A 25,323-nucleotide genomic window follows, 5' to 3' on the forward strand; every position below is an offset into this window, starting at 1 on the left:
ACATACACTTTTTAAATTGCACCAAAGTGGTTGGGCCACTTACCTTTTATATCCTACCTCACTCCCCCCTCCCACCCTTTTCCAATATTTCTATCCTTACCCATCCTTCTTCCTTACCCATCTTACCAAAGACTCGTCATAAGAATAGAATAGAACTGGTGATTTCACTTACTTGAGTCCTATTTTAGTCTAATTCCATTGTTCCAGTCAACCAAACTCATAGTTATATCCCTAGTATTTCTTCCATTCTATTGATTGAGTACAGTGGACCCCTGGTTTTCGGCTGATGTGGAAATCATACAATTTGGATTTCGAGCACTTTTTTCTCGGAAATCAACGGTACCAGATGCATCCACCTGGGCCGCTCATACGTTTGTGACTTGCTCTTGGACAAATTAAAGGTCTTATTTTATGTTAATATAGACATTTTCATTAATCTATCTATGATATTTTCTCCAAAATTATGTAAGAAACACATTACATAGCATATAAACATGCCTCTGTTACTCGTTCACTAAGAGTCCTAGTCTTAACACCATAGTAATACTAATAGTACACATTAATAATCACTCTTGGGCACATTAAATGTCCTATTTTACATTAATATAGACATTTTCATTAATCCATCTATGATATTTTCTTCAAAATTATGTAAGAAACAAGTTACATAGCATATAAACATGCAGTGTTTATATGCGGTGTATGTTTAACCCATTCAGGGTCCGTCCCGTAGATCTACGGCTTTACGTTCAGGGTCCAAACCGTAGATCTATGCCATGAGCTCAGCTCACTCTGATAAACTGTGAGTGGTAAATTTGGGCCTAGATATGAGAGAATACATCTATTTATTTATTTATTATTTATTTATTTATTTAGTAATTTGAGCATACATACAGAGGTACAAAAAAATACAGGTAAGAGCAGCATGCCAAAGCCACTTATATGCATAGCATTACGGGCTGGCTTAAAATTAACTTAAGATTAACTAAGCAATGATGTAATCAGTGATAAAACATTATTGTAAACAGATAACAATAAAGCACAAATGAGTATTACAAAGACAGGTCATATGGTTGCATGCATTGCTGTACATTCAGTCGAATGGAGTATTCTGTTAGGTAGTGTATTTAAAAAATAACAAAGTTAGATTGGGTCTTAGGTTTAACATTTATGTGATATAATTGTGAGAAACATTTAAGATATACAATTTATAAGGTTCAGTTATTCAATATTTATTTGGTTTTGGGTGAGTAAGTGATCTTTGAGAAGAGACTTGAATTTATAAACAAGTAGTGTTTCTTTTATATTTACAGGTAATGAATTCCAGATTTTAGGGCCTTTTATGTGCATTGAGTTTTTGCATAGCGTGAGATGGACACGAAGAACATCAAAGAGTGATCTGTGTCTTGTGTTATGGTCATGTGTTCTGTTGAGGTTGACAAGATATTTGAGGGGAGGGTTAATATCAGAGTTAAGTGTTCTATGTATGTAATAGGTGCAGTAATAAGTATGGATGTTTTGTATGGTGAGTAGGTTTAGTGTTTTGAATATTAGTGGAGTGTGCTGCATGTAGTGGGAATTTATCATTCTGACTGCAGCCTTTTGTTGGGTAATTAGTGGTCTGAGATGGGTAATTGTTGTTGAGCCCCATGCACTAATTCCATTGGTGAGATAGGGGTAAATAAGAGAGTGATATAGGGCCAGGAGGGCTGACTGTGGAACATAGTACCGTATCTTCGATAGTATGCCTACGGTCTTGGAAATTTTCTTAGAAATTTGTTGTATATGTGTATGAAATTTGAGTCTATTATCAAGGTGGATTCCTAAGAATGTTCCCTCTGTTAGCTTTGTGATAGGTGATCCGTTTATCATTATGTTAACCCTTTGAGGGTCGACAGGCCCTCTCCGAGACTCGTTCTCAGGGTCGGCCAAATTAAAAAAAAAAAAAAAAAAATCTTGTGAAAAGATAGAGAATCTTTTCCCGATCATAATGACACCAAAAATATGAAATTTGATGGAAAACTTACGGAATTATGCTCTCGTGAAGTTAGCGGTCTCAGCGATGTTTACGGGTCGGCGATTTTGCCCACTTTGAGCCCCATTTTCGGCCAGTTCCACTGTACTAGTCAACAAAAAACATGAATATTTCGCTAGAACTCCATTTTTTCTATTGAATGAGTGCAAGAAACCACCCATTTACCAATTTCAACTATCCAGTACAGTGGTCAGAATTTAGCAGTTTTGCCAATTTCACACAAATTTCAAAAGATGCCAATTTCCGAATAGGGTCCAGAACAAACAAGAAATACATTCCTGGCACTAAAATGACATTTCCTCTGTTCATTAGTCACATCTCATGGCCCCTCTTACATTCTTTTGCTTTCCTCTTTGAATTTTTATTCTCACAAAAAATAGAAGATTTACTGTTATGCAGACTACTGCATTAGTGTAAAAAATGGTATGAATCATATTGGCGCGTATGAATCATATTGGACGCTTGGCATGATTTATTTACTTTTGAACTTTGGTAAAAATCGAACATTTCTGCTATTTTGAGCTCAATTTCAAGGCACTTTTCATTGTAAAACCAGTCAAAATCATCTCAATTTCTATGATATGCCTTCCATTCTATAAAATGAGACCAAGAAAACTAGAATACAACAATTAATAACACACAAAAATACAGTGCAAAGTCGCTGTTTTATTCCAAAAAAACGGTCAAAGTTTTTTTTTTCTCATTATGCACTGTGTGCTGCAGGATTTTTTTTATACCATGCACACTGACCACATAGACCCATTCTTTCATATGGAGGCCTACCAGCTTTCTCCCACTAGATTTGAGGGCGCTAGAATTTAGGCATACTAGTACGTCAAAAACCCTGGGTCGTAAGCCATACTAGTACGTCCAAAACCCTCAAAGGGTTAAGAGGGACATCTGTAGCTCTGTTACCAAACTGAATGAAGTTGGTTTTGTCAATGTTTAGTGTAAGTTTGTTAGTCCTCATCCAGGTAGATATTTTCTGTAATTCGGTATTTACAGCATTGGCTAGCGTGACTGGGCTCGGGTGAGAGAAGACGTATGTAGTGTCATCTGTAAATAGTGTGGGTTTGAGTAATTGCGAAGCATTTGGTAGGTCATTTATGTATAGGAGAAAGAGAAGAGGGCCAAGGACACTTCCCTGTGGGACACCAACTGTAATTGATTGTGTGGAAGAGTTTGCCCCATTTGAGTACACATATTGGCTTCTGTTGCTGAGGTATGACTTGAGGTAGTTGAGGGAGTGCCCTCTAATACCATAGTGTGACAATTTTATGTGGAGCAAGTCATGGTCAACTGTATCAAAAGCTTTACGTACGTCAATGAAGATCCCCAGTGGGACTTCTTTTTTCTCTATTGCAGTGTATATATGTTCTAGCATGTGTATAATAGCATCATTAGTATTTTTATTAGGCCTGAATCCAAATTGGCAGGGGTTGAGTGTGGTTTGTGTGCACCACATAAAACAAATCCTGCAGCACACTGTGTAGAATGAGAGAAAAAAACTGAGACTGTGATTTTCGATTAAAACAGCAACTTTGCAGTGTTTTTTGTATGTTTTTTATAGTTGTATTTGCGATTTCTTGGTCTCATTTGATAGAATGGAAGACATATTACAGAAACAGAGATAATTTTGATTGGTTTTAGCACTGGAAATGGCTTGAAACTGAGCTCAACGTAGCGGAAATGTTAATTTTTGCCAATGTTCAAGAGTAAACAAACGACCTCACACGCCTAATACACGCCAGCTGGTGGGTCTAATATACATTCACAAATGTGGTGATGATATTTATACATTTATTACAATATTGCATAACAGTAAATCTTCTATTTTTGGTGTGAATAAAAATTCATTATGTGAATAAAAAATCAAAATGGAATTTATTTGTAAAGCCTCAAACTGTAACTAATGAACAGGGGAAATGTTAGTTTAGTGCCAGGAATACCTACATTGTTTATTCTGGACCCTATTTTGAAATTGAAATATTTTGAACTTTGTGTTAAATTGGCCAAATTACCAATTTCCAATCACTTTATTTTGTAGTTGAAACATTTGACTTGGCGATTTCTTGTGCTCAATCGATAGAATAGAAGCTATACTAGTGAAATAGCTAAGACTTTGGTTGACTGGAATAATATAATTGGCCTAAAATGGGAGTCAAAGTCGGCAAAATCGCTGATTCGTAAATATCGCTGACACATCAAAATTCCTGAGCATAATTTCGTCAATTTTCCATCAAATTTTGTACTTTTTGTTTTATTACCTTCACAAAAAGATTCTCTACCATTTCATAAGAAAAAATAATTTTTTTTTTTTTTTTTTTTTTGAAAATTCTTGGACACTGGGGCACCACTTCAGATTTTGGCCTTGGACCCTGAAAGGGTTAATAATAATCACTCTTTGGGCACATTGAATGATTAATTTTAGGTTAATATACACATTTTCATTAATCCATCTATGATATTTTCTTCAAAATTATACTATAAGAAACACGTTACATAGCATATAAACATGAAATGCTTATATGCTATCGAGGGGTGGGGTCAAGTGGAGGGTAAACATTACGTTTTCTCTGGTCCAACTTCAGAGAAAACGTGTATGAATCTGCATTGGCCCAGTAAATGCCCTTAATAGTATATTAGGCTTTTGTTTACAATTCTTGGCATGAATTATTCATTACTTCTCTCTTTGTTTATGATGGCATCTGAAGGTAGCTGTTAGAAACGATTAAACTCAGTGAACATGGTATGTCAATGGTAATAATATGGCTGTAGGCCACAGTGTATGTAGCCGGTGGGTATACGCTGGGATGTAGTCCGCCTGGGACTACAAATAAATATTTCTCGCCAACAAGAGTGTTCAATAAACGTATGTAATGTTCATTTACCATTAAAATTAGTCATTTATATTTATTTCTCATTGTTTTCTGTATGTAAAACTACAGCTATTCTCTATAAAATGTATTTTTTTTTTTAATATTTTTGGGTGTCTGAAATGGATTAATTGGATCCACATTATTTCTTTTGAGAAATGTTACTCCGGTTTTCGGCCATTTCGGATTTAGGCCAACCTTCTGGAATGGATTAATTACAAAAACCGGGGATCTACTGTACAAGCAGCTGCCCATTTACCTATATCAACTACCCAGTAAGTGATCAGAAATCAGTAATTTGGCCAGTTTCTCACAAAAAAATTGCTGGTTTAAAAATAGGATCCAGAATAAACAATATAGACATTTCTTGCACTTAAACATTTCCTCTGTTCATTAGTTATGTTCCCAGGCCTCTCCTGTGTTACATTTGCTTGCCATCTGAATTTTTATTCAGACAAAAAAATAGATTTACCAGTATGCAGATTACTGCATTATTGTAATAATTGTATAAATAGTGTCATTGCATTTGTGAATGCATATTAGATTGACCAGTTGGACAAGTGATGTAATTTGTGTCCTCTGGAATATCGGCAAAAATCAAACATTTCTGCTCCTTTAGATCAGTTTCAAGCTACTTTGTCCTGAAACTAATCATGTTGATCTCAATTTCCATTCTATCAAATGATACAGCCATAAAAACCATTTGAAAATACACCACAAATTTGCTGTTCTTAATGCTTTTCATTTCATATCCATGGGGAAATGGAATAAGAATCTTTCCTCTGTAAGCCATGCATGTTGTAAATCAGCTAAAATGCCAGAAACAATGGGCCAGTAACCCCTTTTCTTGTATAGCTTACTAAAAAGAAAAAGAAGAAAAATGTCAAAATGGGATGTTTGAATGTGCGTGGATGTTATGCAAATGATAAGAAAGAGATGATTGTGGATGTTATGAATGAGAAGAAGCTGGATGTCCTGGCTTTAAGTGAAACAAAGCTGATGGGCGTGGGAGAGTTTCAGTGGGGAATAAATGAGATTAGGTCAGGGGTTTCAAATAGAGTTAGAGCTAAAGGAGTAGTAGCAATCATGTTGGAGGATAAGTTATGGCAGGAAAAGAGGGACTATAAATATATAAATTCAAGGATTATGTGAGTAAAATAAGGGTTGGGTGTGAAAAATGGGTTATAGTAAGTGCTTATGCACCTGGAGAAAAGAGGGTTGGTAAAAAGTAATACATATTTTATGAAAAACCTAGGTGGTAGGTTGGCAGACAGCAACCGCCCAGGGAGGTACTACCGCCCTGCCAAGTGAATGTAAAACGAAAGCCTGTAATTGTTTTACATGATGGTAGGATTGCTGGTGTCCTTTTTTTCTGTCTCATGAACATGCAAGATTTCACATACGTCTTGCTACTTCTACTTACACTTAGGTCACACTACACATACATGTACAAGCATATATATACACACCCCTCTGGGTTTTCTTCTATTTTCTTTCTAGTTCTTGTTCTTGTTTATTTCCTCTTATCTCCATGGGGAAGTGAAACAGAATTCTTCCTCCGTAAGCCATGCGTGTTGTAAGAGGCGACTAAAATGCCGGGAGCAAGGGTCTAGTAACCCCGGCTGGTGTGTTGAAAGAAAGAAAGATTTTATGAAAAAGATGATAAGTATACAAGGTATGATATAGCACATAATGAAAGTAGTTTGTTAGATTATGTATTGGTGGATAAAAGGTTGATGGGTAGGCTTCAGGATGTACATGTTTATAGAGGGGCAACAGATACATATATCAGATCATTATTTAGTTGTAGCTACAGTTAGAGTAAGGGGTAGATGGGACAAAAGGAAAATGGCAACAAGTAAGAGAGAGGTGAAAATATATAAACTAAGGGAGGAGGAAGTTAGGGTGAGATATAAGCAACTATTGGCAGAAAGGTGGGCTAGTGCAAGTGTGAGTAGTGGGGGCATTGAAGAGGGTGGGGATAGTTTTAAAAATGCAGTATTAGAATGTGGGGCAGAAGTTTGTGGCAATAGGAGGGTGGGTGCAAGAGGAAAGAGGAGTGATTGGTGGAATGATGAAGTAAAGGGTGTGATAAAAGGGAAAAAGGTAGCTTATGAGAGTTTTTTACAAAGCATAAGTGTTGTAAGAAGAGCAGAGTATATGGAGAGTAAAAGAAAGGTGAAGAGAGTATAAAAGGAGAGTAGATGAAAGAGTGGGAGAGGCACTGGCAAGAAAATTTGCTGAAAATAAGAAAATTTTTTTGAGATAAACAAGTTAAGAAAGCCTAGGGAATCAATGGATTTGTCAATTAAAAACAGTGTAGGGGAGTTAGTAGATGGGGAGCTGGAGGTATTGGATAGATGCTGGGAATATTTTGAGGAACTTTTAAATGTCAGTGATGAAAGGGAGGCAGTAATTTCTTGCACTGGTCAGGGAGGTATAACATCTTTTAAAAGTGAAGAAGAGCAGGATGTGAGTGTGGGGGAGGTGTGTGAGGCATTACGTAGAATAAAAGGGGGTAAAGCAGCAGGAGCTGAAGGGATCATGACAGAAATGGTAAAAGCAGGGGGGGGGATATTGTGTTGGAGTGGTTGGTATTTTTGTTTAATAAATGTATGAAAGAGGGGAAGGTACCTAGGAATTGGCAGAAAGTGTGTATAGTTCTTTTATATAAAGAGAAGGGGGACAAGAGAGATTGTAAAAATTATAGGGGAATAAGCGTACTGAGTATACCAGTTGAAGTGTACTGTAGGGTTATTATTGAAAGAATTAGAAGTAAGATAGTAGGATTGCAGATGAGCAGGGAGGCTTTAGAGTGGGTAGGGGATGTGTAGATCAAGTGTTTACATTAAAGCATATATATGAACAGTAGTTCGATAAAGGTAGGGAAATTTTCATTGCATTTATGGATTTAGAAAAGGCATATGATAGTGGATAGGGGAGCAATGTGGCAGATGTTACAAGTGTATGGAATAGGTAATAAGTTACTAAATGCTGTAATGAGTTTTTATGAGGCTAGTGAGGCTCAAGTTAGGGTATGTAGGAGAGAGGGAGATTACTTCCTGGTAAAAGTAGGTCTTAGACAAGGATGTGTAATGTCACCATGATTGTTTAAAATATTTATAGATGGGGTTGTGAAAGAAGAATGTTGGGGAGAGGGGTGGGATTAAATTATGGGGAATAAGTACAATATGGGAGTTGACACAGTTACTTTTTGCTGATGATACTGTGCTTACAGGAGATTCTAAAGAAAATTTGGAAAGGTTAGTGGACGAGTTTTGGAGGGTGTGTACAGGTTGAAAGTGAACATAGATAAAAGTAAGGTGATGAGGGTATCAAATGATTTAGGTAAAGAAAAATTGGATATCACATTGGAGAGAGGGAGTGTGGAAGAAGTGAATGTTTTCGGATATTTGGGAGTTGACGTGTTAGTGGATGGGTTTATGAAGGATGAGGTTAATCATAGAATTGATGAAGGAAGAAAGGCGAGTGGCGTGTTGAGGCATTTGTAGAAACAAAAAAATATTATCCATGGAGGCAAAGAAGGGAATGTATGAAAGTATAGTGGTACCAACACTCTCATGTGGGTGTGAAGCTTGGGTTGTAAATTCTGCAGTAAGGAGGTGGCTGGAGGCAGTGGAGATGTCCTGTATAAGGGCAATGTGTGGTGTAAATATTATTCAGAAAATTCTATGTGGAAATTAGGAGGTGTGGAGTTAATAAAAGTATTAGCCAGAGGGCTGAAGAGGTTGTTGAGGTGGTTTGGTCATTTAGAGAGAATGTATCTAAGTAGAATGACTTGGAGAGTGTATAAATCTGTAGGGGAAGGAAGGCGGGGTAGGGGTCATCCTCGAAAAGGTTGGAGAAAAGGGGTAAAGGTTTTGTGGGTGAGGGGCTTGGACTTCCAGCAAGTGTGCGTGAGCGTGTTAGATAGGAGTGAGTAGAGAAGAATGGTTTTTGGGACCTGACGAGCTGTTGGAATGCGAGCAGGGCAATATTTAGTGAAGGGATTCAGGGAAACCGGTTATTTTTATATAGCCGAGCTTGAGTACAGTGGACCCTTGGGTAACAGCATTAATCTGTTCCAGAGAGCTTGCCTTTAACCGATTTTGCCTTTAGCTGAATTAATTTTCCCCATAAGAAATAATGGAAATCCAATTAATGTTTCAGACAGCCAAAAGTATTAACAAAAAATATTTTTTTTAAGATTAAATATAGATACAGTGGACCCCCGCATAACGATTTTAATCCGTGCAAGAGGGGTAATTGTTATGCGAAATAATCGGTATGCGAATGAATTTTCCCCATAAGAAATAATGGAAATCAAATTAATCCGTGCAAGACACCCAAAAGTATGAAAAAAAAATTTTTTACCACATGAAATATACATTTTCCCACACACAAAGAGAAGGATACATGCACAATAGTAGAGTAGTACATGCACAGTATATATTGTGCATGTACTAGTCTACTAAATGAAGAATAAATGACACTTACCTTTATTGAAGATGCAGCAATGACTGATGAGACACTGTGTCCTGGGAGTGCCTTTTCCTCCTGAGTAATGAAGGTCCTGTTTGGCATTTTCTTCCAGAACAGGCCTTATCACACTGTGTATGCCACTACGATTCTTAAATCTCTCAAACCAACCTTTGCTGGCTTTAAATTCACCAATATGAGCACTAGTTCCAGGCATTTTTCCCTGTTCACCTGGGTGTTAGTCGACTTGTGTGGGTTGCATCCTGGGAGACAAGATTAAGGACCCCAATGGAAATAAGTTAGACAGTCTTCGATGACACTGACTTTTTTGGGTTATCCTGGGTGGCAAATCCTCTGGGGTTAATTGTTTCTTGGTATTCTCAATAAGCCACACCAACAACGGTGCTACAGCAGCAGCAGACGATGCTACAGCAGCAGCAGACGATGTTACAGCAGCAGCAGACGATGCTACAGCAGCAGCAGCAGCTGACGGTGGTACAGCAGCAACAGACGATGCTACAGCAGCAGCAGACAATGTTACAGCAGCAGCAGACGATGCTACAGCAGCAGCAGCAGCTGACGGTGGTACAGCAGCAACAGACGATGCTACAGCAGCAACAGACAATGTTACAGCAGCAGCAGACGATGCTACAGCAGCAGCAGCAGCAGCTGACAGTGCAGCAGCAGCAGCAGCTGTACCACCAATAGTAGCGATGGTTGATTGGGGTTTATTATACAACCTGGCCAGCTCGGAGACACGCACTCCACTTTCATACTTATCAATGATCTTTTTCTTCATCTCTATTGTAATTCTCACCCTTATTGCTGTAGGGTTGGCACTAGAAGCTTTCTTGGGGCCCATGGTCACTTATTTTCCAGAAAAAGCACCAAAAACACTGTAATAATATGAAATACATATTCCGATTGTATGCTTGGATGTTACCGCGGAGGCTGGCTGGTAAACAATGCCACCGGCGGAACATGTGAGCGTGGCTCAGGCCGCACATTGGACGCGTCTCGGACGAAAATCGGTGAGCGGGTTTTTAAGCGGTATGTGAGGCAAAATTTTTGCGATTAAAACAAGCGGTATGCGGATTAATCGCTATGTGATGCCATCGTTATGCGGGGGTCCACTGTATACATATAGAAAACAATGCCAAATAAATATAAAGCACTAATAAAATGGTTAAATGAACATTTAACATTACACTTACCTTTATTGACTCTTGTTGGTGTATGGAAGACAAGTAGGAGGCAAGAGAAAGGCGAGTTTATTATGCTTCAATATGACACTAATATCATCTCTACGGCTTATTTATCTAGCACAATTAATCTAATATGACATAATAAACAATATTAATAATATAGAAACATATATACTCTAGAATGAATAAAATATGTCATAATGTATGTGAGGATATAGAAGTGTTTTTGTTGGGTTTATAATGGCCACTGAGAGGAGCCATACATATTAGTGGTGGAGGAGGCTTCTGCCACCACCACTATCCACAAACAATATATGTGCGTAATTTATAAATAAGTAAGTTTATTCAGGTATACACAAATACAGTTATGTACATAGATTATCATACATAGCAGCATATGTGTAAAGTACCTAGGATAACCCAAAAACATCATTGTGACTTGTGTATTTCCATTAGGGTCCTTTTATATTTACACTTACCTTGGAAGAGATGTTAGTTTAATTAGTTAGTTTGATGGAGGAGATGCTGGCAGAGGTTTAGGGTGGTGGAAGATAGCAGGGCGGCATATGCTCACTGGCCCAATGCATATCCAGCAACATTAGAGAGTTACTTTCATGTCGTTTTTCTATTGCTTAACTTGCTTGCTACACTGTTAATTCTACATTTTATCGCTGGCTGGCACTATAGCCTTTATCGATACCTGCTGCTTAATATCGTACATATCATAGAATCACTGCAGAAGGTACATTCACCACTCTCTCTTCCTCCTCCATTATGGTACTTTGCTACGAGTTTTTTTTTTTAATTCCATTGCGTTTCTTTCCTTCTTTACCACAGGGCTGGCACTAGAAGCTTTCTTTGGGCCCATGGTGGCTTATTTAGTAGTTACAAGCACTAAAAACAATGGAATATTACAAAATACATTGCATGTATACAAGAAATCATCCTCCCTGGCTTGTAAACAATGGCACACTGCCTTTACATGGGCTCACGTTGCGCAGAGACGTTTGGGACGAATGCCCTTAACCGAGCTCTTGGACACTAGCTGAGCCAATATTTTTGACGCAAAAACATGCCGCTATCCAATTTTGGTGTTAGCCAATGCCGCCGTTACCCGAGGGTCCACTGTATTGGAAATGGGAAGTATAATGCCTGTATTTTAAAGGAGGAGGGGGTTTGGGATATTGCAGTTTGGAGAGATATGTTATATGTATATCTTTATATATGCTTCTAAACTTATATCTGGGTGTGTCTGCAAAGACAGTGATTATGTATGAGTGAGGTGAAAGTGCTGAATAATGAAAGTATTTTCTTTTTGGGGATTTTCTTTCTTTCTGGGTCACCCTGCCTCGATGGGAGACGGCCTACTTGTTGAAAAAAAAAAAAAAGTCTTCGTCCTGATATCTACTACTATAGATTAATCAGGGCTGAAGGATCGAACTTCTCATTGATCTTTATTGGTGGAAAAGCAAACTTTTATTAAAGGTATTATAATTAATTCACAACATTTTTCCTTTTACAGGTATTGAGTGTAGACCTCCCATCTGTGGACCCTCTATAAAGGACATTAAAGCCTGCTGTCTGAAAAGCAAAACATTACACGTATCCATTAATTATCTAAGCAATTTCTGGTTACCTAACACATTAACATGATTGTAAATTATTATATTTGTGGATTATTATTATCATCAAAAAGAAGCGCTAAGCCACAAGGGCTATACAGCGCTGCAGGGTAGGGAAGGAAGCGAGGGTATTGGATGGCAGAAGGGAGGAGGGATGATCAGCAGGTTACAGAAAACAGCAGGGCAGGGGATAGTACGGGGGTAGAGGGTAGCAAGAGATTGAAGTAGAAAGGGCTAAAGGTATCAGAATTTGTGAAGTAAGTCGGTTGTTGTCAAAAAGTCAATGAGAGAGTCCGGATGAAAGGTGGGTCCATCAGCGAGAAGGGAAGGTAAAGAGAGAGTAGCGGAGCGAAGACGACAACAGAGGTAAATTCTGCGTGCTCGTTGATAAAGTGGGCAGTCCAACAGAATGTGGCTGACTGATAATGGAGCTTGGCAATTCTCACAGAGAGGAGCAGGACACCTCTCCATGAGATATCCATGAGTAAGACGAGTATGGCCAATGCGAAGACGGGAGAGAGTAGTCTCCCAACCTCGACACTGGTATATATTTGTGGAAAGTGCTAAATTCATTAGGGTATCATAAAGATAAATGTATATATAGTGACATTGTAAATGTATAGAATAGAGGGTAGGTTACTAAAAACAGTTTGAGTTTTATGCAGTAAGAAAAGGGGGTGGGGACTAAATCTCAGTGAAAGTAGGAATTGGACAGGGATGTCAGTGGTTGTTTATAGATGGGGCTGTGAAAGAAATAGACGCTAGTGTGTTGGAAAGGGGACGTTAGATGTGTTATAAAGTGCTGAATTATCCCAGCTGCTCTTTTCTAACATAATGGATGAATTTGGGGGAGATATGTAACAGTAGGAAATCCAAAGCAAATATAGAAAAGAGCAAGGTGTGACAAAGATAAAAAAGAGTATAGACAGTGATAGATTATAGAAAAAGAGTAAGGTGACAGGGATTAAAAAAAAAAAAATAGACAATGATTGATTATCAGATTGGAGTATGGAAGTGAATGTATTTATGTATTTGAGAGTGAACATGTCAGAAGATGATTCTATGAAAGATAATGAACCATGGGATAGATGAGGGAAAAAAGGTCTGGCGTGTTGCAGTAGCTGTGGGAAGAAGTTTGTTTATGGGGGCAAAAAAATGGGAAAATGTACCAGAATGTAGTAGTACCAACACTTAAATAAATGTGAGACATGAGTTTTGAATGCTGCAGCAAGATGTCATGTTTGAGAGTAATGGGTGGTGTGAATATTATGCAGGGAATTTTGAGCATAGAAATTAAATGTGAGGTGACCAAGAGTATAACTCACAAGAGCTGAGGGGTGGTTTGGGCATTTAGAAATAATGGACAGGGATAGGTTGACAAAGAGGGTAGATATATAATAAAAAGTAGGGCCAAATCTGTCAAGAATGCTATTATCATTGGATATCCAGTTTAATGTTCTGGATACTGCTTCATCCATTATCATAATCTAAAATTGTGTTAAAATTTGAGACTCTGTTTTAAAATATTACAAGATCATACTAGTTAAAATTCAAATTACTTTACTCAAGTAACCAAACTAGAATGTATCCTAGGAAAGAAAGGATGGAGGGAGGAGGTAAGATGTTTTGTGTGCAAGGGGCTTGGACATTCACTAGGCATGTGTGTGTTAGATAAGAGTGAATGGAGATGAATGGTTTTTGGGAACTGATGAGCTGTTGGAATGTGAGCAGGGTAATATTTTGTAAAGGGATTCAGGGAAATTGGTTAGCTGGACTTGAGAAGTACAAAACCTGTACTTTAAAGGGGGGTTTGGGATATTGGCTTTTTGAAGTGACATATTAACTGTCTTACCTGATCGCCTCTGTGAATTATGGTGAAAGTGTTTTATTTTCTGGGTCACCCTGCTTCGGCGGGAGATGGCCAACGTTTATAAAAATATATATGTAACATAATTTAACGAACAAAATAGAATGACTTCAAGAGTGTATAAATCTGTAGTGGAGGGAAGGTGGAGTAGGGGTCAGCCTAGGAAAGGTCTGAAGGGACAGGGTAAAGAAGGTTTTGTGTGCGAGAGGTTTGGACTGCCAGCAAGCATGTGCGAGTGTGTTAGGAGCAGATGGAGACAAATAGTTTTTAGGACTTGACCTGCTGTTGGAGTGTGAGCAAGGTAACATTTACGAAGGGATTCGAGGAAACCGGCAGGCCAGACTTGAGTCCTGGAGATGGGAAGCAGTGCCTGCACTGTGAAGGAGGGGTGTTAATGTTGCAGTTTTATAACTTTAGTGTAAGTACGCCTCTAGCAAAACAGTGATGGAATGAATGATGAAAGTTTTTCAGGCCACCCTGCCTTGGTGGGAAATGGCCAATGTGTTAAATTAATTTATGGCCCTTGACTTACTAGTGCTAAATGACCCCTGGTGTCAAAGAAGTTGGACCATCCTGCTCTATATGTTTAGTATTAGCCTAGATTAACTGTTTAAGTAGCATTATCTTGTATTTTTGCATTACTGAGCTATTTACATAATACTGTATTACTGTAATTATTGCACTGTTTTAACCATTAAACTGTCCAAACATAGATCTACGTTCACAAGTGTAGTGCTCCAAAAGTAGATCATAGTTTTTTTTACACGCTTTCAAATGTAAAAAAAAAAAAAAAATTCTACTTACATACTTTCAAATGTTGAAAAAATGTAGATCTAAGAAAAGTAGATTTTTTTTTTTTACATTTGAAAGCGTGTAAAAAAAAACTATGATCTACTTTTGGAGCACTACACTTGTGAACGTAGATCTATGTTTGGACAGTTTAAGGGTTAAAACAGTGCAATAATTACAGTAATACAGTATTATGTAAATAGCTCAGTAATGCAAAAATACAAGATAATGCTACTTAAACAGTTAATCTAGGCTAATACTAAACATATAGAGCAGGATGGTCCAACTTCTTTGACACCAGGGGTCATTTAGCACTAGTAAGTCAAGGGCCATAAATTAATTTAACACATTGGCCATTTCCCACCAAGGCAGGGTTTAAGGGTTAATTAGGCTCTGAATATTTTTAAAATTCACTTAATTATCTTTATGATAGTTCTATATAAAGGTATTAGTTTAATTCTGCTAAAAAATTTTTTTTAACACTTGCCCTCTCCCACCAAGGTATGGTGACCCAAAAAGAAATACTTCACCATTATTCAGGATGTCTCAACTACCTCCAGTCTCCTTACCCCAACATTCATGCAGTTAGAATTTTAACTAGTATGATCTTGTGATACCTTAAAATACTGTAGTACTGTATTAGTTTGCTTCTAAAAATGTATAAAAGCATCTGTAACATCAGTAAATAACCTGGATATCCTATGGTATTCTCAACAGCTTTGATTCTGCTTTTTATAAAAAAAATTTTTTTACAGCATTGTATTTCAGTTGCTAATGTGTGTGTATAGGTTGGGTAGGAGCCATCCTTGGAAAGGTTGTTGGAGGGAGGGGGTAAAGAAGATTTTGTAGGTGAGGGGCTTGGACTTCCAGTAAGCATGTTAGTAAATGGAGACGAATGATTTTTGGAATCTGGAGTGCGAGCAGGGTAATATTTTGTGAAGGGATTCAGGGAAATCGGTTAGCCAGACTTGAGTCCTGGTGGTATGAAAGTACAGCGCTCGTGTATGAATGATGGTGAAAGTGTTGAATGATGATTTTTTTTTTTTGTCATCCTGCCGTGGTGGGAAATGGTCAACATGTTAAAAAAAAAATGTCAGTCTTGCCAGACATTCTGATACTACTGTTTAGATGTTCCTCTAAACTGCAAATATCCCCATCCTTCCTTCAGAGTGCAAGCACTGTACTTCCCACCTCCAGGAGTCAAGTTCAGCTAGCCAGTTTCCCCTGAATTCCTTCACATAATGTTACCTTCCTCATATTCCAACAGCTCAGTCCCAAAAACCATCTGCCCCCACGTCTGCTGAATGTCCACATCCCCCCCCCCCCCACAAATCGACAAAATCTCTTTTACCCACATCTTCCATTTCCTACGGTGACCACTATCCTGCCTTTTCTCCACTACATATTTATACGCCCTCCAAGACACATCCTATTTTGCTCCATCTTCTCTAAAAGTACCAACCACCTCAACAAATCTTCAGCCCTCTGGACATTATTTTATCTCTGATATTAGATATATTCAGTGATCTATACAATATATACATTTGTTATGTGGCAATGATTTAAAAATATATATTTATATAAGATGAATTTTATTTCTACATTTGAGTAAATTTTATAAGTTTGCTTAAACTATTCTACTACACTAAACCTTAAATTATTTTATATTCAAATCCATCCATCCTAAGGCAACTTGTATTCGGTTTTTCAGTAAATTTCTCAAACTTAACCTAAACAGTGTAGATAGATTGCAATCTTAATAAAAATTAACTAGTTGTAAAATATATCACAGCAATAAGTGAAATATTACATAGATATAATAAAGATATTCGAAGCACAAACAGGGGACCCTTGAGTGAACTACAATTAGATAAATTTTATAATCAAAATGTACATAATTAGCAGTCATAATCACTGGTTAAGGCCTATGTATTATTATAAGAAAAAGTTTCCTTTCCATTATATCTGAAGTATAGTTCTCTTGTTTTTATACATTTTTTTTAATGCTCTCCTTGTAAAGCATTAAAGTCTACAGACTTCAATGCTTTACATGGAGACATTACATGACACAAAGGGGTTGCTTAGGTGAAGCCTATTACACTTACATACAACCAATTACATAATTATATTAAAAGTACAGTACCTTAGAACTACTAAAAATTTTGGAGTAAGAAAAGTGGTATAAGCAACATTATTCCTTAAGGCATTTCTTTAATTTTTTTTTTAACACAGCCATTTCCCACCGAGGCAGGGTGACCCAAAAAGAAAGGAAAATACTTTCATCATTTAACACTTTCACCATCACTGATACATAATAAGTGTCTTTGCAGAGGCACTCAGATATGACAATTTAGAAGTTCCTTTAAAGTGCAGGCATTGTACTTCCAGGACTCAAGTCCGGCTAACCGGGTTCCCTGAATCCCTTCACAAAATATTACCCTGCTCACACTCCAACAGGTCCCAAAAACCATTCATCACCACTACTAACACGTTCACACATACTTGCTGGGAGTCCAAGCCCCTCGCCCACAAAACCTTTACCCCCTCCCTCCAGAGTATGACCCCTACTGATTTATACGCTCTGCGAGTCATTCTACTTTGTTCCATTCTTTCTAACTGACTAAACCACCTCAACAGCCCCTCTTAGTAACTCCACATCTCCTCCTAATTTCCACAATCTGAATTCTCTACATAATATTTACACCACACACTGCTCTTAGACAGGACATCTCCACTGCCTCCAGCTGTATAATCCTCCGGGTTTAGCGCTTCCCCTTGATTATAATAATAATAATCCACTGCCTCCAGCCACAGCATTTACAACCCAAGCTTCGCACCCACATAAGTGTGTTGGTACCACCATACTTTCGTACATTCACTTCTTTGCCTCCGTGTCTCCACAGATACCTCAATGCACCATTCACTTTTTTTTCCCTTCAATTCTATAGTTAACCTCATCTTTCATAAACCCATCCGCTGACACGTCAACTCCCAAAGATCTGAAAACATTAAATTCTTCCATACTCCCCCTCTCCAATGTGACATACAATTTTTCTTCATCTAAATCATTTGATACCCTCATCACCTTACTCTTATCTATGTTCACTTTCTACCTTTACACACCCTCTGAAACTCATCCACTAACCGTTCCAACTTTCCTTTAGAATCTCCCAAAAGCACAGTGTAATCAGCAAAAAGCAACTGTGTCAACTCCCACTTTGTATTTGATTCCCCCCAACCCCCTAGCATTTACTTCTCTTACAACCCCATCTATATTATTATTATTATTATAAAAAAAAAGTGCTAAGCCACAAACCCCATCTATAAATATATTAAACAACCATGGTGCCATTACATATCCCTGTCTAAGACCTACTTTTACCAGGAAGTAATCTCCCTCTCGCCTACACACCCTAACCTAAGCCTCACTATCATAAAAACTCTACAGCATTTAGTAGCTTACTACCTATTCCATACACTTGTAACATCTACCACATTGCTTCCCTATCCACTCTTATCATATGCCTTTTCTAAATCCATAAATGCAATGAAAACTTTCCTCCCTTCATCTTAATACTGTTCAGATAAATGCTTCAATGTAAACACTTGATCTACACATCCCCTACCCACTCTAAATCCTCCTTGCTCATCTGCAATCCTACCTCTAATTCTTTCAATAATAACCCTACTGTACATTTTACCTGGTGTGCTCAGTAAACTTATTCCCCTGTAATTTTTAGTCTCTTTTGTCCCCCTTCCCTTTATATAAAGGAACTATGCATGCTGTCTGCCAATCCCTAGGTACCTTCCCTTCTTTCATACATTTATTAAACAAAAACACCAACACTATATCCCCCATGCTTTTAGCATCTCTGTCATGATCCCATCAGTTCTAACTGCTTTACCCCTTTACATTCAATGTAATGCCTCACACACCTCCCCCACATTCACATTCTGCTCTTCATTTTTTTAATATGAAAATAAAATGTTTTTAGGAAAATCTAAATAATACACAGTACAGTGGAACCTTGACTTACGAGTTTAATCCGTTCCAGGAGCTAGCTCGTAACTCAATTTACTCGTATATCAAATTAATTTTCCTTATTTAAATTAACTGAAAAGCCATTAATTCGTTCCTGCACTCTGGAGAGACTAGAAAAAATACTTGAATATGATGCAATTATCAACTGTATGGCTTATCTATCAATCACAATTCATCTAATATGATATAATAAACAATATAATTAGCACAGAAACATGGTATATACTCTAGAATGAATAAAGTAGGCCATAATATGGTGGCAGAAGCGTCGTCATTTCTAATCCAATTTGACTATAGTATCTTCCCATGTTCTTACTGTAAGAGAAGACAGAGTATTTTTGAGGCTAACTGTAGTAGATCACTAGGACCCATGGTTAGAAAAAAGAAATTTGGCCAAATGACTAAAAAAATGCAAACAAGCATGAGAGAACTGCACCCACAGGGATGTAAACATGTTTACTGCTTACCAGTTGTGCTATCAGCTATGCCAACTAGCAGAAGCAATTTGAATTATTACATACTTATTATGCATTATTATTATTATTATTAATTTAGGGAACTGAAGCTCTGTCATTATAATAATAATAATAATTTTTTTTTTTTTATCATCACACTGGCCGATTCCCACCAAGGCAGGGTGGCCCGAAAAAGAAAAACTTTCACCATCATTCACTCCATCACTGTCTTGCCAGAAGGGTGCTTTACTCTACAGTTTTTAAACTGCAACATTAACACCCCTCCTTCAGAGTGCAGGCACTGTACTTCCCATCTCCAGGACTCAAGTCCGGCCTGCCGGTTTCCCTGAGCCCCTTCATAAATGTTGCTTTGCTCACACTCCAACAGCACGTCAAGTATTAAAAACCATTTGTCTCCATTCACTCCTATCGAGGGAGACAAATGGTTTTTAATACTTGACGTGCTGTTGGAGTGTGAGCAAAGTAGTCCATGGGAAAGTGGAAAAGAATCTTTCCTCCGTAAGCCATGCGTGTCGTATGAGGCGACTAAAATGCCAGGAGCAATGGGCTAGTAACCCCTTCTCCTGTAGACATTTACTAAAAAAGAGAAGAAGAAATAATAATAATATTATTATTATTATTTTTAACCCTTAACCCTTTGAGGGTTTCAGACGTACTAGTACGGCTTACGACCCAAGGTTTTTGACGTACTAGTACGCCTAAATTCTAGCGCCCTCAAATCTAGTTGGAGAAAGCTGGTAGGCCTCCATATGAAAGAATGGGTCTATGTGGTCAGTGTGCATTGTATAAAAAAAATCCTGCAGCACACAGTGCATAATGAGAAAAAAAAAAACTGATCGTTTTTTTGGAATAAAACAGCGACTTTGCACTGTATTTTCGTATGGTATTTATTGTTGTATTCTAGTTTTCTTGGTCTCATTTTATAGAATGGAAGACATATCACAGAAATTGAGATGATTTTGACTGGTTTTGCAATGAAAAGTACCTTGAAATTGAGCTCAAAGTAGCAGAAATGTTCGATTTTTACCAAAGTTCAAAAGTAAACAAATCATGCCAAGCGTCCAATACACGTCAACTGGTGAGTCTAATATTCTTTTGTAAGTGCGCCAATATGATTCATACCATTTTTTACACTAATGCAGTAGTCTGCATAACAGTAAATCTTCTATTTTTTGTGAGAATAAAAATTCAAAGAGGAAAGCAAAAGAATGTAAGAGGGGCCATGAGATGTGACTAATGAACAGAGGAAATGTCATTTTAGTGCCAGGAATGTATTTCTTGTTTGTTCTGGACCCTATTCGGAAATTAGCATCTTTTGAAATTTGTGTGAAATTGGCAAAATTGCTAAATTCTGACCACTGTACTGGATAGTTGAAATTGGTAAATGGGTGGTTTCTTGCACTCATTCAATAGAAAAAATGGAGTTCTAGCAAAATATTAATGTTTTTTGTCGACTAGTACAGTGGAACTGGCCAAAAATGGGGCTCAAAGTGGGCAAAATCGCCGATCCGTAAACATCGCCGAGACCGCTAACTTTGTGAGAGCATAATTCCGTAAGTTTTCCATCAAATTTCATATTTTTGGTGTCATTATGATCGGGAAAAGATTCTCTATCTTTTCATAAGAAAAAATTATTTTTTTTTTTAAATTTGGCCGACCCTGAGAACGAGTCTCGGAGAGGGCCTGTCGACCCTCAAAGGGTTAAATGGTCCAAATGCATATATACGTTTTTTCAACATCTGAAAGTATGTAAAAAAATGTAGATCATCTTTTTTGTTTTACATTTGAAAATGTGTAAAAAAACTTTTATCTACATTTTTTTGTTATATTTGAAAATATGTAAAAAAAAAAGTAGATCTACTTTTGTAGCACTATGAATTTAAACGTCGATCTGTTTGGACCGTTTAAGGGTTAATTTAGGGAACTGAAGCTCTATCGTTATGATAATACAATAGACCGCCATTGAAGAATTGCTGCACAATTTTATGTAACACATTGTATAATTAACATGATTCAGTTGGTGGAAAGGAAAAAAAAATTCTCTTTTGCTCAAGCGGCCCCCTTGGTATGGAGCAGCCGGGGAGCCATCCCCAACCACTCCCCGACACAACCCCACCACCCCAGCATTCCTAATTCATACGTGTCCAGTCTTTCTCTGCTACAAGGCAGCTGTGTTTGTCAATTGTGTTATGATATTTTAATTACTATATCTTGTATCTGCCAAGCAATCATGACACCCAGTAGCCATACTAGTGTTGCTGAAAGTGGCACAAAGAGGTATAAGCATTTAAGTCTCAGAATTAACAAGGATATTAGACAAGAGATAACCTGTAGCTGTAAGTGAAGTGTTACTTTGTACACAGAAAAAGAGGTTAACATGAGTTTGTGTGACTAAGTGAATGAATGACTGACTGACTTACTGAGTGACTAGACTGAAATGCTGAATGACTTGACTGACTTAATGAATGACTTGACTGACTGCAGAGGCATCGTAAGGGGGGGGCACCCCGGGTGACACCATAGAGCCTCTAAAGGTGACACTAAAGACCAAAACCATGCTGCAGCAACCTAAGAGAAAAATTCATTTCTATATAGCCTATTATAGGATTACATAGTACAAATAGGCCTATATAGGGAAAAATCATTATTTTGATGATGTGATAGATGATTTTGCAGGATTGAGGCAAGGAAATGAAATATCAGATTCTTTGAGATGTTACCTGTACTCAAGGTCAAACTGGAACTAGTGTTTTTCTCTATTTTCCATTGTTGAAGATGAATAAATGTAGGATCTATTGGCTGTACTCAAAGTGGTGTTTGAGTTTATATTTCCTCAATATTACTACGATTATTTATTTTATCATTAATAAAGTTCGATTTATGGCTTTTAAACATTCTCATTGCTAAACATTAGTCACTGGTCATGTAGCAGTGATGTAACTGGAGTTTACTACCCCTATCCCCCCGCCCTTGGATTTCATGGGGGTGACACCAATTATTACGTGCTGGGTGACACCAACTCTAGCGACGCCTCTGACTGACTGAGTGACTTAACTGTAATAATATTATATTATTATTATTGCTGAAAAGAAAAAGAGAACGATTTCCATGGAATTAAAGCATGAAATTACAGATAAACAAGCGAGGTGTCCAGGTTTTGGGTTAAGGGGGAAGAGGGAGAGGGGACCTGGCTCGTAACTCAGCAAAAAATCGACCCAGGGACGGCTCGTATCTCAAAAAACTCATAAGCTGGGACACTCATAAGTCAAGGTTCCACTGTAAAGTGGTCCCTACAAATTACACTGGCTTCCATATTAGTTGAATTCAATTATCCATACTTATGCAAGGGGAAACAAGTGAATATTCACTACACTATTTTCTGACTCAATGACTTTCCCATGCCCAAATCTCTATTGTGGTCATTTCTCATGAATATCAATATTAAACAGATTAGAATATACTTATGAGATACTGCCTCAAACAAATTGAACTCGAAATATGAAACAAACTTGTTATGCAGACACTTTCATATTCTTTAAGGTTTCTAGTTGTGAAAAACCTCTAGGACTGTAACTACCCATAAATTTGTTGAGAGAACTTTACTTAGGTATAAGACAGAATATCTACCATTTTCTAATTATCAGGGTGGCTTGACTTTTACTTGGTTTTCAAGTAATGGAACGAAGCTTTCATCAACTGGTCATGCTGAACTGCGACGACGGACAAGATATTTTCCATGGGCCAGTTGAGCAAGGGTGATTTTCAAGCGAATGTTATCTGGTACTTTTCTTACCATAATCTGAAAAAAAAAAATCAAGAATATATATCTACACAAAAATTATACAAATACTGCATAATCCCTCAAGATTCTTAAATTTCAGCACTCTGTGGTATTTTTTATGCCAGGAAAAATACAATATTTGTCAGTTTTTTATAACCAAGGTGGGCTGATCCAAAGAAGAGAACACATTCAATATCATTTATTCAAAAATCTCTTGAAAGAAAAGCAACAAGATAAAGTCCCATCACAGAAAAATGTAATGAACTTATATAAATAAAAAACATAATAACTTACCATATCAGCACCTGCTACTGTGAGAATAGCATTAAATCGTGTCCCATCCTTGCACTCAATCATAACTGCCTGCCCCTTATGAAACCTGTAATAAATATTTTATGCTTGAAAAAGTATATAAGAGTTAACATACAATTAGGGACTGCATTTCTACATTTCATTATACAGTATGTATTATGAAAACTTTTTTCCAGCACTCTTTTGAAGTTTGGAAAAAGCAAAATCTTTCACTTTAGAAACCGAAGCTTCTGGATAAGACTTGTTATTAAGGTGGCAGAAGTTGCATTCTGATTATATACAGCTGTCTATTACTATTTTCCATTCTTAAATATTTAATATTAATTTGGAATAGCCAAACTGACTAGCAGATAGAATAAGACTGAAGCCAGAAAAAAAAATTTTAGTAGTATAGGTCTTCACATACAATCTGATACATGTAAAAACATAATTACTATTTTTTTTTTTTCCCTCAAGGAAGGTTCCTTGATGTTGGTGAGGGGCTCTTGATTTAGGGAATTGGATCTGTGCTCCAGTTCCCTGAATTAAGCCTGAATGCCTTCCACATCCCCCCCCCAGGCGCTGTATAATCCTCCGGGTTTAGCGCTTTCCCCTTGATTATTAAGACTACTTCCCGGTAAAAGTAGGTCTTAGACAGGGATGTGTAATGTCACCATGGTTGTTTAATATATTTATAGATGGGGTTGTAAAGGAAGTAAATGCTAGGGTGTTTGGGAGAGGGGTGGGATTAAATTATGGGGAATCAAATTCAAAATGGGAATTGACACAGTTACTTTTTGCTGATGATACTGTGCTTATGGGAGATTCTAAAGAAAAATTGCAAAGGTTAGTGGATGAGTTTGGGAATGTGTGTAAAGGTAGAAAGTTGAAAGTGAACATAGAAAAGAGTAAGGTGATGAGGGTGTCAAATGATTTAGATAAAGAAAAATTGGATATCAAATTGGGGAGGAGGAGTATGGAAGAAGTGAATGTTTTCAGATACTTGGGAGTTGACGTGTCGGCGGATGGATTTATGAAGGATGAGGTTAATCATAGAATTGATGAGGGAAAAAAGGTGAGTGGTGCGTTGAGGTATATGTGGAGTCAAAAAACGTTATCTATGGAGGCAAAGAAGGGAATGTATGAAAGTATAGTAGTACCAACACTCTTATATGGGTGTGAAGCTTGGGTGGTAAATGCAGCAGCGAGGAGACGGTTGGAGGCAGCGGAGATGTCCTGTTTAAGGGCAATGTGTGGTGTAAATATTATGCAGAAAATTCGGAGTGTGGAAATTAGGAGAAGGTGTGGAGTTAATAAAAGTATTAGTCAGAGGGCAGAAGAGGGGTTGTTGAGGTGGTTTGGTCATTTAGAGAGAATGGATCACAGTAGAATGACATGGAAAGCATATAAATCTATAGGGGAAGGAAGGCGGGGTAGGGGTCGTCCTCGAAAGGGTTGGAGAGAGGGGGTAAAGGAGGTTTTGTGGGTAAGGGGCTTGGACTTCCAGCAAGCGTGCGTGAGCGTGTTAGATAGGAGTGAATGGAGACGAATGGTACTTGGGACCTGACGATCTGTTGGAGTGTGAGCAGGGTAATATTTAGTGAAGGGATTCAGGGAAACCGGTAATGGGAAGTACAATGCCTGCACTTTAAAGGAGGGGTTTGGGATATTGGCAGTTTGGAGGGATATGTTGTGTATCTTTATATGTTTATGCTTCTAGACTGTTGTATTCTGAGCACCTCTGCAAAAACAGTGATAATGTGCGAGTGTGGTGAAAGTGTTGAATGATGATGAAAGTATTTTCTTTTTGGGGATTTTCTTTCTTTTTTGGGTCACCCTGCCTCGGTGGGAGACGGCCGA

General features: G+C 37.7%; 2 protein-coding genes across 6 annotated transcripts in view; one reads left to right on the forward strand and one right to left on the reverse strand.

Annotated features, from left to right (window-relative positions):
* Positions 1 to 20,292, forward strand: part of LOC128686131 (GA-binding protein subunit beta-1) — a 160,465-nt gene extending 140,173 nt beyond the window's left edge. For all 5 annotated transcript variants that reach the window (XM_070083347.1, XM_070083352.1, XM_070083350.1 and 2 more), the window contains one exon: positions 12,118 to 20,292. In XM_070083347.1, the coding sequence (XP_069939448.1) occupies positions 12,118 to 12,156 (39 nt within the window). In that variant the 3' untranslated portion in view covers positions 12,157 to 20,292. The remainder of the gene's footprint in view (positions 1 to 12,117) is intronic.
* A 2,683-nt stretch (positions 20,293 to 22,975) lies between these two features.
* The window catches only part of LOC128686135 (sin3 histone deacetylase corepressor complex component SDS3), a 71,399-nt gene continuing 69,051 nt past the window's right edge, over positions 22,976 to 25,323 (reverse strand). Inside the window, exons 7-8 of the mRNA XM_053772838.2 lie at positions 23,467 to 23,551; positions 22,976 to 23,190 (exon numbers count right to left, since the gene is read on the reverse strand). Of these exons, the coding sequence (XP_053628813.1) occupies positions 23,092 to 23,190; positions 23,467 to 23,551 (184 nt within the window). The 3' untranslated portion in view covers positions 22,976 to 23,091. The remainder of the gene's footprint in view (positions 23,191 to 23,466; positions 23,552 to 25,323) is intronic.

Source organism: Cherax quadricarinatus, chromosome 9 (assembly GCF_038502225.1).
Source record: "Cherax quadricarinatus isolate ZL_2023a chromosome 9, ASM3850222v1, whole genome shotgun sequence".
NCBI lineage: Eukaryota > Metazoa > Arthropoda > Malacostraca > Decapoda > Parastacidae > Cherax > Cherax quadricarinatus.